The 13,495-nt window shown below is 40.5% G+C and overlaps 1 protein-coding gene across 4 annotated transcripts; it reads right to left on the bottom strand.

Annotated features, from left to right (window-relative positions):
• Nucleotides 1-1,170: 1,170 nt before the first annotated feature.
• KCNJ8 (potassium inwardly rectifying channel subfamily J member 8) lies at nt 1,171-11,346 on the bottom strand. Of its 4 annotated transcripts, none has more exons than XM_033222696.1 (4): nt 11,265-11,346; nt 10,809-10,946; nt 9,497-9,940; nt 1,769-2,841 (listed from the first exon to the last, which is right to left on the bottom strand). In XM_033222696.1, the coding sequence occupies exons 3-4, from the start codon at nt 9,868-9,870 to the stop codon at nt 1,941-1,943; spliced, it is 1,275 nt and encodes a 424-aa protein (XP_033078587.1). In that variant the 5' UTR covers nt 9,871-9,940; nt 10,809-10,946; nt 11,265-11,346; the 3' UTR covers nt 1,769-1,940. The 4 variants fall into 4 exon arrangements, with proteins under 4 accessions (XP_033078589.1, XP_033078590.1, XP_033078587.1 ...); XM_033222697.1 differs by lacking the exon at nt 11,265-11,346 and adding an exon at nt 11,152-11,240; XM_033222698.1 differs by lacking the exons at nt 10,809-10,946; nt 11,265-11,346 and adding an exon at nt 10,334-10,672 and having other exon boundaries at nt 1,171-2,841.
• Between the last annotated feature and the right edge of the window lie 2,149 nt (nt 11,347-13,495).

The raw sequence follows: 13,495 nt of genomic DNA, 5'->3' as shown, positions 1-13,495 counted from the left end.
CCTCTGAGTCTGCTCAGCTGCCCTGGGGTGGGAAGGTGGGAACCTGCATCTGTTCCAGAATTGTTTTGAGGTCTGATATCCACCTCCGTAGTTGCTGTTGGGTTAAGTTTTATTAAGATAGTCTTTAGCAACCTAGACAGAAATGTTTTAATATTCAAACAATTGTTACAGATGCATGCATACATACTGGGTAACAAGTATCCTTTCTTGGACTATGAAGGAAGTGGTGGAGTAGAGAGAATTGGTCATATTCTGGATATATTTTGAAAGCAGAGCCAAGAGGTAATTGCTAATGGATGGCATGTAGGGTATGAAAGAGGCAACAAGAACGACTTCCAGGTCATGACTTGATGCCCAGGTGATTGGAAGAAAGACTGGGAGGAGGACAGGTTTTGTGAGTGAGAATGAAGCATTTGGTTTTAGACATAGTAAGTTTGAAACGCTTGTTCAGTATCCAAGTGGAGCCTCAGGTGCCTGTTTGATCTGTGAGTCTAGAGTTCAGAGGAACAGTTAGAACCCTTTCAGGAATGATTAACTCAATGACCTGATAAACAATTTCCATTCACCTGGTGAGAATCATGTGTCTTAAGACAGAACATTTCATAATTACCTGCCTATTTCAATGTTCATAAATACAAACCCCCAGATCTGTGTGAAAGATTTCACAATAGTTCAGCTTTCTGATGTTTAGCTATATAAAACGTAAGAATAAGACCATATATAGCTTGTTAACCTAGTACTTCTTTCTCCTCTCTCATCCCTTCCTTGAAGAAGCAGGCACTAAAGATGCTTAAATGAAGCGTTGATTGAAAATCTCACTTTAGCAAATGAGATAATGCTAAATCTATAAATACCAAGCCTAAATTCAGATATTACTGGGAAGGAAGTATAGTTTTAAGATGGGAGATTGAAGATTAAAAAAAAAAAGCTTATAGCATTTTTATGGTATGTCAGGCTCAGATTGAAAAACCAAGAGGACATTTTAAAACTTGAAATAAAATCAAAACAAAGCAAAAAAAGCTAGTTTTGGAGCAAACAGATTTGAGAGAGAGGAATCTCAGAGTGAATATTATCACTTTGACATCTCTGTTATATGGCTCTAAAAACATCTTTTCTTGAGTTTTAACTTGGGATGATTTTGTGAAACAGGAATCACAAAACTACAGTGAGTACGAAGAAAATGTTTTAATAAAATATTCAATACAGTATTTCCCTGTGGGGATTCTAGAAGAAGAAGTAAGAAGCAGAAGGAAGTGATTGTCACTGTTGGGAACCCAGGCCTAAATGAGACAAGACTTAGCTTTCCTCCAAAGACACCTTGTCCAGCTCTGCCCAACAGACTGCAATGAGATGGACCAGGAGACCTTCAGGAGTCACCGACAGACCAAGTGAATGAACTGAATCCACTTACAAACAGATCCACTTAAACGGTTTTTGCCTCAGGCTTCCTACCAAATGCAGTATCATGGAGACAGGAGAAGGTTGATATACAAAAGGCATTAACATGATTTTGTTTTTTCTCCTCCTATTCTATTCGCATTTCCAGAGTGATCATTAGTAACAGAGAGATCTGTGGTTTCACCAACTAAGCATTTCAAACAGATTTCATTTCTTGACTAAATTTTGTGCTCAAGGCCTGTTACTATTAGTAATTCTTGTGTTTCAAATTGAGAGAAACGAGAGCATACCCGCCCCTACACATAACTTAAGCATATCACTGAGAATTCTACACATATGAAACAAGCATAAGCCATGAATCCTCCACTTTGTGTGTTACTTTTTATTACTACAGAAAGTGCTGTTGCTTGAATATGAATATCATTTAGTGTAATAAAATGTGGAAAGGACACATTATTGTGTTCCAGCTCTGGTTCAGTCTGACAGTGCCTGGCATAAACCATCGAAACTTGATAAAAGACTGTCTTGGGGTTATCTTGCTGTCATGATTCCGATGTGTTTTGATTCCCTTCTGGAGTCATAAATTGCACCTTTGGTACCATGAGGGAAGAGTTGTTCCTTCGGATAGAATTGTTCCTCCTCATGGAATTGTTTCTTCTCATGGAGTTGCGCTTCCTCAGAGAATTCTGATGAGACAGTTCACTCTTTTGGAGGGTCTGAATAAGGATGGAAGGTTTCTCATCCAGCTCTCGGGCACTGCACCGTGGAGCAGCTACTTTAACAGTGTTGCCAAATTTGGAGTAATCCACAGAGTACACTCCTTCTTCCTCAGTCACAATGGACACAAAGCGGTGGCCCCATTGGATCTCCTCAGCGATGTAGGAGGTTCGTGCTTGTGTGGTGATGCCAGTAGTTTCAACCACTCCTTCCAGAATAACTATGACCTCCAAGTCTTGGTTGGCCAGGTCAGTTGCTGAGATGTCATATAGGGGGCTGCGCTTGTCAATCACGTGGCAGATGATTAAAGGGGCCACCAGAAAAATGTTATTGCTCTCGATTGGGTTATCAACAGGAATGTCTAGTTGGTGAATAGGGACCACCTCCCCTTCAGGTGTAGTTGTTTTCTTCACCACCTGGATGCGCACGGAGGCACTAATGATCATGCTTTTCCTCAGGTCACCCACTCGGAACATGAAGCACAGCTTGCCATTTCGGACGGCAATCACAGCGTGGCGGCTGAAAATCAAAGTTTCTGCCCTTCTGTGAGCCTGAGCTGTTTTCATGAAAATGCAGCCTAACATGACTGCATTGATGATCAAACCCACAATATTCTGGAGAATCAAAACCGTGATGGCCAAAGGGCACTCCTCTGTCATCATCCTTCCTCCAAACCCAATGGTAACTTGAACTTCAATGGAGAAGAGAAAGGCAGAAGTGAAAGACCTGTGAGGAAGGATATCAGAAAAGAACACCATCAGGTCACATTTTGAATAATGAAATTATATGCCAGGCTGAACTTTTCATTTTCTTCCACTAGAGACTATTAAATGCTTGCAGACAGACTAGCCAAATTAAACTTGTAAAATGCCAAATTCTAAACTGTGTTTAGAACAGTGTCTCTCTCTCTTGCATGCATCTACCTCCAGACTTCTGGATATTAACATTCTATTAATTCATTGAGTTCCTTTAAGCCAAGGCCTAATTAACATTCTATTAATGTTTCACAGGTCACATAGTGATGGGCTTAACTGTGTAAAAGATTAATATATTTTTATGTAAAGGCATATTTTACATTGCGAAATACTTCACTTTCACAAAGGCACAGTTTACTCTGTAAAACTTTCTACCAGGTAGACGTTTATTATTTATTGCCTATCTATGTTTAGGAGACTTGAGTCATATGGAAGGTACTGAGTACTGAGTGAACTTATTATTTATAATCTTTAAAATCATATTCATTAGCTAATACTTATTTTGTATCTCATATAGAAATAGCACAGTGCTAAAAAAAAACTGGTATAAAACACATTATTACAAACAACGAGTATTTTCAATAGAAGGGAATGGTTTTCCATTTGGAAAGAAAAGTGTCTTATTGATGATCTAATTTTGTTCTTTTAAGTCAGGGGTCCCCAAGCCCCCAGGCCAGGGACCAGTAGTGGTCCATGGCTTGTCAGGAACCGGGCCACACACAGCAGGAGGTGAATAGTGGGTAAGCCAGCATTACCAGTAGCCAGAGCTCTGCCTCCAGTCAGGTCAGTGGAGGTACTGTATTCTCATAGGATAGCGAACCCTATTGTGAACTGCGCATGTGGGAGATCTAGGTTACCCCCTCCTGATGAGAATCTAATGCCTGATGATCTGAGGTGGGATAGTTTTATCCCCACACCATCCCCATCCCCCAACCCCATCAGTGGAAAAATTGCCTTCCACAAAACCAGTCCCTGGCTCCAAAAAGGTTGGGGAGCGCTACTCTAGGTGTTCTGGAGAATACTGAAATGATGAAAGGGAGAACTAGAGGCAGAAACTAGTAAATCACTGTGTCAAGATCTCATACAGATACGCCTTATTTTATTCTACTCTGCTGTAATGTACTTTGCAGATACTTCATTTTTATAAATTGAAGGTCTGTGGCAACCTTTGTACAGCAAGTCTATTAGCACAATTTTTTCAAAAGCGCGTGCTCACTTTGTGTCTCTGTGTCACATTTTGGTAATTCTCACAAGATTTCAAACTTTTTCATTGTTATTACATCAGTTACCATGATGTGTGATTAGTGATATTTGATGTCACGATTGTCATCGTTTAGGGCAGCAGTCCCCAGCCTTTTTGGCAAAGGGACTGGTTTTGTAGAAGACAATACTGGGGGGTGTATGGGGGGAAAATGGTTTCGAGATGAAACTATTCCACCTCAGATCATCAGGAATTAGATTCTTACGAGGAACCCGCAGCCTAGATCCCTCACCTGCGCAGATCACAATAGGGTTCACACTCCTATGAGGATCTGATGCCCCCGCTGATGTGACAGGAGGCAGAGCTCAGGAGGTAATGTTTGCTCCCCTGCTGTTCACCTCCTGCTATGTGGCTTGGTTTCTAACAGGCCACAGGCCAGCACTGGTCTGCAGACCAAGGACTGAGAACCCCTAGTTTGGAGCACCATGAGCCATGCCCATATAAGGTGACAAACAATCAATAAATGTATATGTTCTGACTCCTCCACTGACCAGCTGCTCCCTTGTTTCTCCCCTTTTCCTTGGGATTTCCTGTTCCCTGAGACACAGCACTACTGAAATGAGGTCAGTTAATAGCCTTACAAAGAACACTAAGCGTTCAAGTAAAGGAAATATTTGCTGCCTCTCACTTTAAATCAAAAGCAAAAATGATTAAGCTGGTGAGGAAGGCAAGTCAAAAGCCACACTAGGCCAAAGATTAGGCCTATTGTGCCAAGCAGCCAAGTTGTGAACAATGGAAAGAAAAAGTTTTGAAAAAAATTCAAAGTGCTACTCCAGTGAAGACACAAATGATAAGACAGCGAAATAGCTGCATTGCTGAGATGCAGAAAGTCTGAGTGGTCTGGACAAATGACCAAATCGGGCACAACATTCCCCTAAGCCAAAGCCTAAACTAGAGCAAGGCCCTAATTCTCTTCAATTCTATGAAGGATGAGAGGTGAGGAAGCTGCAACAGTAAAGTTTAAAGCTAGAAGAGATTGGTTCAGGAGGCTTAAGAAAAGAAGCCACCTTCAAAGCAGAAAAGTACAAGGTGAAGCACCAAGTGCTGATAGAGGAGCTGCAGCAAGTTGTCCAAAAGATCTAGCTAAGAAAATTAGTAAAGGTGGCTGCACTAAACAACAGATTTTCAGTGTTGAAAATGAAACAGCCTTCTATTGGAAGAAGACGTTACCCACAACTTTCATAGCTAGACAGAAGTCAATGCCTGGCTTCAAAGCTTCAAAGTTCAGGCTAACTCTTGTTAGGAACTAATGCAGCTGGTAACATCAAGTTGAAGCCAATGGTCCTTGACCACTCTGAAAATCCTGAAGCCCTGAAGCATATAAAGTGACTCTGCCTGCACTCTATAAGTAGCAGTATAAAGGCTAGAGGACAGCATATCTGTTTGCAGCATGATTTATTAAATATTTGAAGCCCACTGCTGAGACCTACTGCTCAGAAAAAAAGATTCCTTCAAAATATTACTGCCCATTGACAATGCACCTAGTCACTCAAGTGCTCTGATGGAGATGTAGAAGGAGATGATTGCTGTTTTTATGCCTGTTAACACAACATCCATTCTACAGCCATGAGTCAAGGAGTAATTTTGACTTTCAAGGCCTGTTACTTAAGAAATTTACATTTCATAAGGCTATTGCTGACATAGATAGTGATTCCTCTGATGGAGCTGGGTAAAGTAAATTGAAAACCATCTGGAAAGGATTCATCATTCTAGATGCCGTTAAGAACATTTGCGATTCATGGCAGGTCAGAATATTAACATTAACAGGAGTTGGGAAGAAGTTGATTGTAATTCTCATGAATGAGTTTGAGAGGTTCGATACTTCAGTGGAGGGAGTCACTGCACATGTGGTAGAAATAGCAAGAGAACTAAAATTAGAAGGTGATCCTGAGGATGTGACTGAATTGCTGCAATCTCATGGTAAAACTTGGATGAATGAGGTGTTGCTTCTTCTGGACAAGCAACGAAAGTGGTTTCTTGAGATGGAATCTACTCTTGGTGAAGATGCTGTGAACACTATTGAAATGACAAAAAAGAATTTAGAAGATTACATAAACTTAGTTGATAAAGCAGTGGCAGGTTTTGAGAGGACTGACTCCAGTTTTGAAAGAATTTCTACTGTGGGTAAAATGCTATCAAACAGCATCACACACTACAGATAAATCTTTTGTGAAAAGAAAAGTCAATTGATGCAGCAAACTTCATTGTCATATTTTAAGAAGTTGCCACAGCCACCCCTACCTTCAGCAACCACTACCTGGATCAATCAGCAGCCATCAATATCAAGGCTAGTCCCACCACCAGGAAAAAGACCACATCTTGCAGAAAGCTCAGATGATTATTAGTATTTTTTAGCATTAGAATATTTTTTGAATTGAGATATGTACATTTTTCAGCCATAATGGTATTACATACTTATTAGATTACAATATAATGTAAATGTTGTATATGTACTGGGAAACAAAAAAGTCTGTGTAACTGGCTTTATTGTGATATTTGCTTTATTGCAATGGTCTGGAACCAAAACTGCAATATCTCTAAGGTGTATCTGTAATTAATATTATACTAACTTGAATTTTCTCACTTTGGCCTAATCCTGTGAAAGAAGCAAAGGGAAGGAACCAAGAAGTTGTAGGATTTTCTTGGGAAGCTTTTTCAAATAGGACATCTACTCCCTATCTTAGTGAATAAACATTGATTTGATAGGCTGAGGTTGGATCTGGGTAAGACGCGTTTGAAAAGTTCTCAGGTGATTCTCATTTACCCCCATATGGGAAGCACCACATTTGTTACTATCCATTTATAACACTTAATTTCACAACTAGTACTGCTGTGGCTTCTTCATGGAAAAGAGATTAGTCCTGTCTTTGCCCCCAACCCCAATTTCCAACTTCTCTAACTTTATAGAAGACAAGCCACACATTAGCAATCTCTCAAAGTATTACCTATTTATTAATGCTATGGACAGCAGGTGAGAAAAATGTTTAAAAACATTTGAATACTTGGTATATACAGTGCACTTTTGTAGAAAACCATAAGGGATAAGCAAGAATACATGGATTATTCTTTTGATTAGTTTTTAAGTGGAGTGCGAAAGTTGCCTATTTCTTTTGGTGCTAAAATGATTCATGGAAAACTACAGTAATTGCCTATTGCACCAGCTACCCACAAAAAGATATCTGGTATAGCCCCAAAACACGGCGAAAAATAAAAATGGACCCCAGAGAAGGGGTATGGATAAAACACTGATTTCTGATAATGTATCCATACTTCAGAGAGCAATCTAATGATAAATATCCCAAATGGTTTGTTTTAATGGTTTAAGAGACTGTTCATGTGGATATTTTATATATTGTTTAGGAATTCTAAATATTACATATGGTACAAGATCCAGCTTTTTACTGACACTTGCTATGCTAAACAATCTCAAGAGATAAAAGTGTTTAGCTGTTCCTTTATTCTGTTACAGAGAGAGGTAGGCTGGATAATACTGAGAAAGAGGAAATATATTGGTCTATTTTTTGACTCATATTAAATGAAGGAGTCAAAGAGACTCCTTGAAGGAGAAAATATATGAAGGAGAAAATGAGTCACCCTAAAAGAAGAATGGTCAAACATTATTTGGAAATACTGGTGAATATTCAATGAAAAATGTTGTTTCCAATTTTAGTGATATGATTGGACATTGAATTTACAAAGAGAAAAATGCAAAGAATTAGAATTATTATTAGTCACCTTTTAAATTCTAATTGGGAGAGAATGAATATTTTTAAGGTTTGCTGTTATTATTTCTTTTATCTCTTTTTTATCAGTATCTATCATATAATTTAGATTAAAAATTTATTTTGATATGAAAACGATTCACCAATTATCAGTGCCAGTAAGTTTCTTAAAGAGATATATTATAGATAATGATATTTGATCTTAGAATACCTATTGAATGTTTTAACGGATATTTTAAGTATTGTGTTTTCTTTATATCTGGTATACTGATGATCTCCTATGTTTTCCAACTGCATTTTCTTTGAGACAACAGTTCGTGACAAGTTTGAAAAAGGAAAAGAATAATCAATATTAAAAGCAATACATCAATTCAATAGTTTTTGCTCCTCAAAAATTGAGCTGAAATCTGTGGTGTGTGATCTCTGCGCACTAATGCTGCCTTCCTCCTTGAAAGACTGGTATTGTAGTTACTTAGCAAATGGAAGGGTAGACCAGTTCACAGTCTGGGGTCCACTTTCTGCAGTGATATGCTAGCTTCATAAGGTTTCAGAGTCACTAGAGGTCCCATCCTTTACAGTCTCCTGGTATCATAATGCTTTTTCAAGTTTCCTTGCTTTGTGAATTATGTGAATTTAAAATGTTCTTTTAAAAATGTTTTGAAAAATTTTCCAGTATTATTACTACTGTTTTGATTCACAGTGAATATCTTGGTAATTGATATAATTTATCTCTTTCCACCTCCCAACAACAACAACAACAAAAAATTAAGAAACAAATCACCTCAACTAAATGTTCTTAAACCATGTGAAAGTGAGAGAGGAGAATCACTGAAATCAAATTCAATTTACCTGTCTTTGAGATACTTATGATATGAGAAAGAAGCCAAAGTTAGGTAATCTAAGAACTGTCTTGTCCTTATTCTATTTAAACTTTGAAAGAAGAGTACAAAATTAACTTGCTTTTATATAACCCCTTCCACAAAATTTTGGACTAATTTTCATTAAAAAGTAGCAATTTCTAGTTCTGAATCTTAGCACAACTTTTAATTTCTGAATCCTATGCAAGCAATCAGCTATGTTATGATAATCTCGATAAAGAAGGGATGATATTTATTTCATTTTTTAGTAGATTTTTAATCTAGGACACTCTCCCCCTAGGACCTCCCTATTTTTTTTTTCTTATTATTTCTGAAAGTGTCATGGGTTAGAAGAGTCATAGAAAAATGTCCACTAGCATAATTTTTTTTGTTGATCAGAGATATTTAACTGTGGACACTGAAACTACGGACAGCAGCTTTTTCATACTGAACTAAATGTGTGTGCTTTTGGAGTAAAGCACTCTGTGTTATCCTCTGAATTACAATTTTTTTTTTTTTTTTTTTGATAACTGGTACCACATTTTCAAGGCTAGTCCAAAGGACTGAAGCTTAGATTTTCAGAGACTCTTCATCCATAAAGCTGCATTTAAAAAAATATTTACTGTGTTAGGTTTTGTTCTTTATTGTGCTTTTTTGTTTCTGAAGATTCTAAAACAAACCCTTTATTTCACTTTCAATTAAATAACAGAATGATAAGAGAAAAGGCATTTTGACATCTTTTTCTCTACTGTTTTCAACCCCTGCCTCATCCCACTACATTCTTACCTGACATTAGTCACACACACAGTGGACTCCAAACCACTTTTCTCCATTCCACTTTTCTCCATGTAAGCATAGATGTCCCCATGGGCAAAGGCCACCAGCCACCACATGATAGCGAAGAGCAGCCAGCTGCAGAGGAAGGACATGGTAAAGATGACCAGCGTGTGGCGCCATTTCAGGTCCACCAAGGTGGTGAAGATGTCCTGCAGAAAGCGTCCTTGCTCACGGATGTTCTTGTGCGCCAGGTTGCAGGCCCCGCTCTTGGCGATGAAGCGGGCTTTGGGGAGGCGGTCTCGGATGCGCGGCTTGCGCAGGTTCTCCGCGGCGATGCGCGCCAGTACATACTCCTCCGGGATGATACTCTTTCTGGCCAACATCGTCCTGTCACCATAGCCAGCTTAGCCACCTGCCTGTCACCTGCCTCTCCGTCCCTGGACACCCGTCCTCCTGCACGAGGGAAACAGTCATTAAAAACTTAAAAACCCACCCTATGCTCACCTCTTGGTCCTTGTATTCAAGGATATGTTTGTACATGCGCGAGGTGACATGCAAAACCAAAACTGTGATTTTTCACTAACCCAAACATGAGTCTAGCTTGTGCTTGAGTTCTGGGATCTCAGAAAAATTACTTGGTTTTAATAAAAAGAACTGTTTCAATTTTTCTTATCTTCTGAGCACATATGGACATAGCCTTAGCTAAACAAAACCAAGAGCCTTCCGGTAAACAGCAGGCTCAAAGATAATTCTCTGCGATGAACCGCGTCTATAAATTAGTGCAAGATTACAGCACGTGGCGTCAATCAAGAAGATTAAGACCAGTTGGGTGCACGATCTACTTACTTATTAAAGTACTTAGATGATGTAGCAATATTAAAAGTAAAGAGGGGAAATTCTTCCTCCGTTATTTTTAGAAGTAAGCAAAGGCCGTGACTCCTCGCGCAGTATAAATAACATGTAATCTGACAAAATTGTAGTAAGTGGTGTGCTATAGAATTTATAAATTATAAGAATTATTTTAAATGCGAAAGAATGAGTTGCATCTAAAAAACAGTTAAAAAGGTTCCTGTGGAAATCATAATATTATAAATTGAAAAATTGAACACTTTTTTTTTTTTTTAAACAACTAAGGAATCAAATATACACGGTGCGGGGGGAGAAAAAAAACCCAGACAACAGCCTGCGGGTTGCAGTAGGGAGTGCGCCCCGAAAAGTCCATCCAACACTGCAAGCCTCTCCGGTGTTTTGCATTTTAAATCATTTATGGGGACGCGGACAGCCTCCCCCTCCCCTCCCCCGGAGCAGCTTTGAAACTTACAGACTCCGGGCAGCGGGCGCGGCGGCTGGACCTCCTTGCACACGCCGGCGGGCCGCGGGCAGGTCCCTGGCTCTCCCATCCTGGCGCGCGGGACCAGGGGCCGCCCAGGCCGGAGGGACAGATTGGGGGCTGCGTGTCCTATGGAGAAGAGTTAAAATAATAAAAGGTGCAACTGAATCTAAACGCAGGGAGGGCTAGAGGAAGGGGGATGGGTGTAGATCTTCCCCTCCCCCTGCTCAGCTCAACTCCCTTGGCCACTTCAGTGGGAGGAGGAGGGACAAGGGGGTTGAGGGGGATGCTCCACAAATCAGCCTCCCAGTTAGGGCTTTGACGCACGCCAGACCTCGGAAGCCGCCGCTGTCGCGGAGTAGGGGGCGGGCGGGGAGGGGGCGAGCGCGAGTCCCCGGGAGGTAGGGATCAGGCCAGAGGGAGGGACGACCCGGGGGAGGGCGGGACCTGCGGAGCCAGCTCCTTTCCAGTAGCCGCGACCCCCTGCCGCCAGCGTGACACACAAGTCTTTAAAAGGCTCTCTGCTCAGGGGAGAGAACTTTCTGAGTCCAAGTTCACTGACGTAAGGAGATTTAATTTTAATTTTATTTCGTAACCTAGGTAGATAACTGGGCTTCTTCATGATAACTGGGCTACTTCGGACTGAATAAAAGCAGAGAGGTCAGAAAATATTCTTCCAAGGCGTTCAAGCTGTGGGCACACGCAATTATTTACATTAAATTTCCACCTGCTAGGAGAGATGCAGGTGGAAGATGTTCTGAAACCCACTCTAGTAAACTATTTCTTCACCAGCCAAAGCCAGGGAATTAAACACACACACACACACACACACACACACACCCCTCAAAACAGCGACTGCCCCACCCCCCGCCCCGCCCTATCCCTTAAGGAAAAAAAAAAAAGAAAAAAGAAACCACTGGCAGTGGCTCCCGATGGAGAAATTTTGCCCCAAACAGGGACCGCCGTTAACACTTCAGCGCTGATAAGGCCAGGTCACTCGGTCTTCAGTAATTGGTTGCTTTCTGAAATGTTGCAGCTTCTTCCTCTGTCTAGATGGTCTGAATGATAAAACAGAGCATTTGCGTACAAAAAAGGTTATACAATAAACATCTATAGCTTTTTGAAAAGGAGCCAGCGAAGACAAATGTGCTTTTTCCCACAGGTCAAGCCTCCTGATTTTGGCACTTGCGTTAATGGAAACTTTAATTCTTGGAAGTTTCACGTATTTTCCAAGACTCGGCCGAAAGTGTATGGAGCATAAACAATGTATTCATTTAATTACCCAAAGACCTAAAATTAGTCTTTAATGATGACAAATTAAGAATATTTTTTTCCCCTTGTGGTTAGATCTCTTTAACCCCGGTAAGCCCAGGATCCTAGTTTGTTAGTGGTAGTCCTCCTTTCTACGGTCATTAATTTTTGCAGTGATTTATATAGTGTAATAGTTTTACAAGTGTGTGAAGAATCAGTCAATTCCTGCCATTGTTCTATTTTACTTTTGACTTTGTACACATTATTGTTCATTATTTTAGCCCAGGGAACATTTATTGCACACCTTTGTAAACTTTTTTTAGGTTTATGTGTCTAGAGATATATAAATATATGTCATAGTTGTTGCTTTTAAGAGGCAGACAGTTGTAGCAAGAGAGATATATTCTAATACAAGCAGGGATGTGATTAGAATAGGAAAGGAAAGGCCAGGCGCGGTGGCTCAAGCCTGTAATCCCAGCACTTTGGGAGGCCGAGATGGGCGAATCACGAGGTCAGGAGATCGAGACTATCCTGGCTAACATGGTGAAACCCCGTCTCTACTAAAAAATACAAAAAACTAGCCGGGCGAGGTGGTGGGCGCCTGTAGTCCCAGCTACTGGGGAGGCTGAGGCAGGAGAATGGCGTGAACCCGGCAGGCGGAGCTTGCAGTGAGCTGAGATCCGGCCACTGCACTCCAGCCTGGGCAACAGAGCGAGACTCCATCTCAAAAAAAAAAAAAAAAAAAAAGAATAGGAAAGGAAATTTTTAAATGCCATGGGAATTCAAATGAGAGATATTTAAGAGTAGGAGACTAAGGAAAAATCCATGGATTAGTTGGCATCTGATCTCGGCTTTGAAAGTCTAGATATATTTAGGGTATACAGAAAAGGAGAGAAAAGACAGCCCAGGTCAGCATTGATGAAGCCAAGGTGGCTACACAGCAGGATTGGATACTTGAGTTCAGTGCTCCCTGGGCAAGTGCTGTTACCACTACTCTCAATGAGATTTTCATGTACTTGTCATTCCCACTCCCACCACTCCTGTACCCACTCCCTTAAACTGGGGACTGCTAGAGGGCAAGGCTGTGACTTGCTCATCTTTGTAGCAAGACCCTAGCGCCATTTAAATTACAAATGGGCTCAAAAAATATTTTTGAATCAATGAATGAAAAATACAAAGTTGAAGAAGCAAATTGGGGCCTTAAAAATGCATAGACAGCCTTGAATGCTCAACACAAGAATCTGAGGAGTCCTCAGCAGGTAGTGGTAAGCCATGGAAAGATTTTGATCAGAAAACTACACAATAAGAGCCTGTTTTAAGAGGATTGATCCAGAAGCAGAGAATATAATGACTTTAAGGGTTGCATTTCTTAAGTATAGTCCCTCTGGGCTCCACAATTCTGTAACTAGCAGAAGAGGGTGCTGGAA

This window comes from Trachypithecus francoisi, unplaced genomic scaffold (genome assembly GCF_009764315.1).
Source record: "Trachypithecus francoisi isolate TF-2019V2 unplaced genomic scaffold, Tfra_2.0 Lachesis_group11, whole genome shotgun sequence".
In the NCBI taxonomy this organism is placed as follows: Eukaryota; Metazoa; Chordata; class Mammalia; order Primates; family Cercopithecidae; genus Trachypithecus; species Trachypithecus francoisi.
Note: the sequence above shows the minus strand (reverse complement) of the source record. Positions and strands in the feature narration are given on the sequence as shown.

Coding starts and splice junctions, on each gene's coding strand:
- KCNJ8 (XM_033222696.1), bottom strand. CDS start 9,870: ATGTTGGCCAGAAAGAGTATCATCCCGGAGGAGTATGTACTGGCGCGC. Junction 2,842..9,496: donor GTGTGTGTGACTAATGTCAG/GTAAGAATGTAG, acceptor CCTTCCTCACAG/GTCTTTCACTTCTGCCTTTC.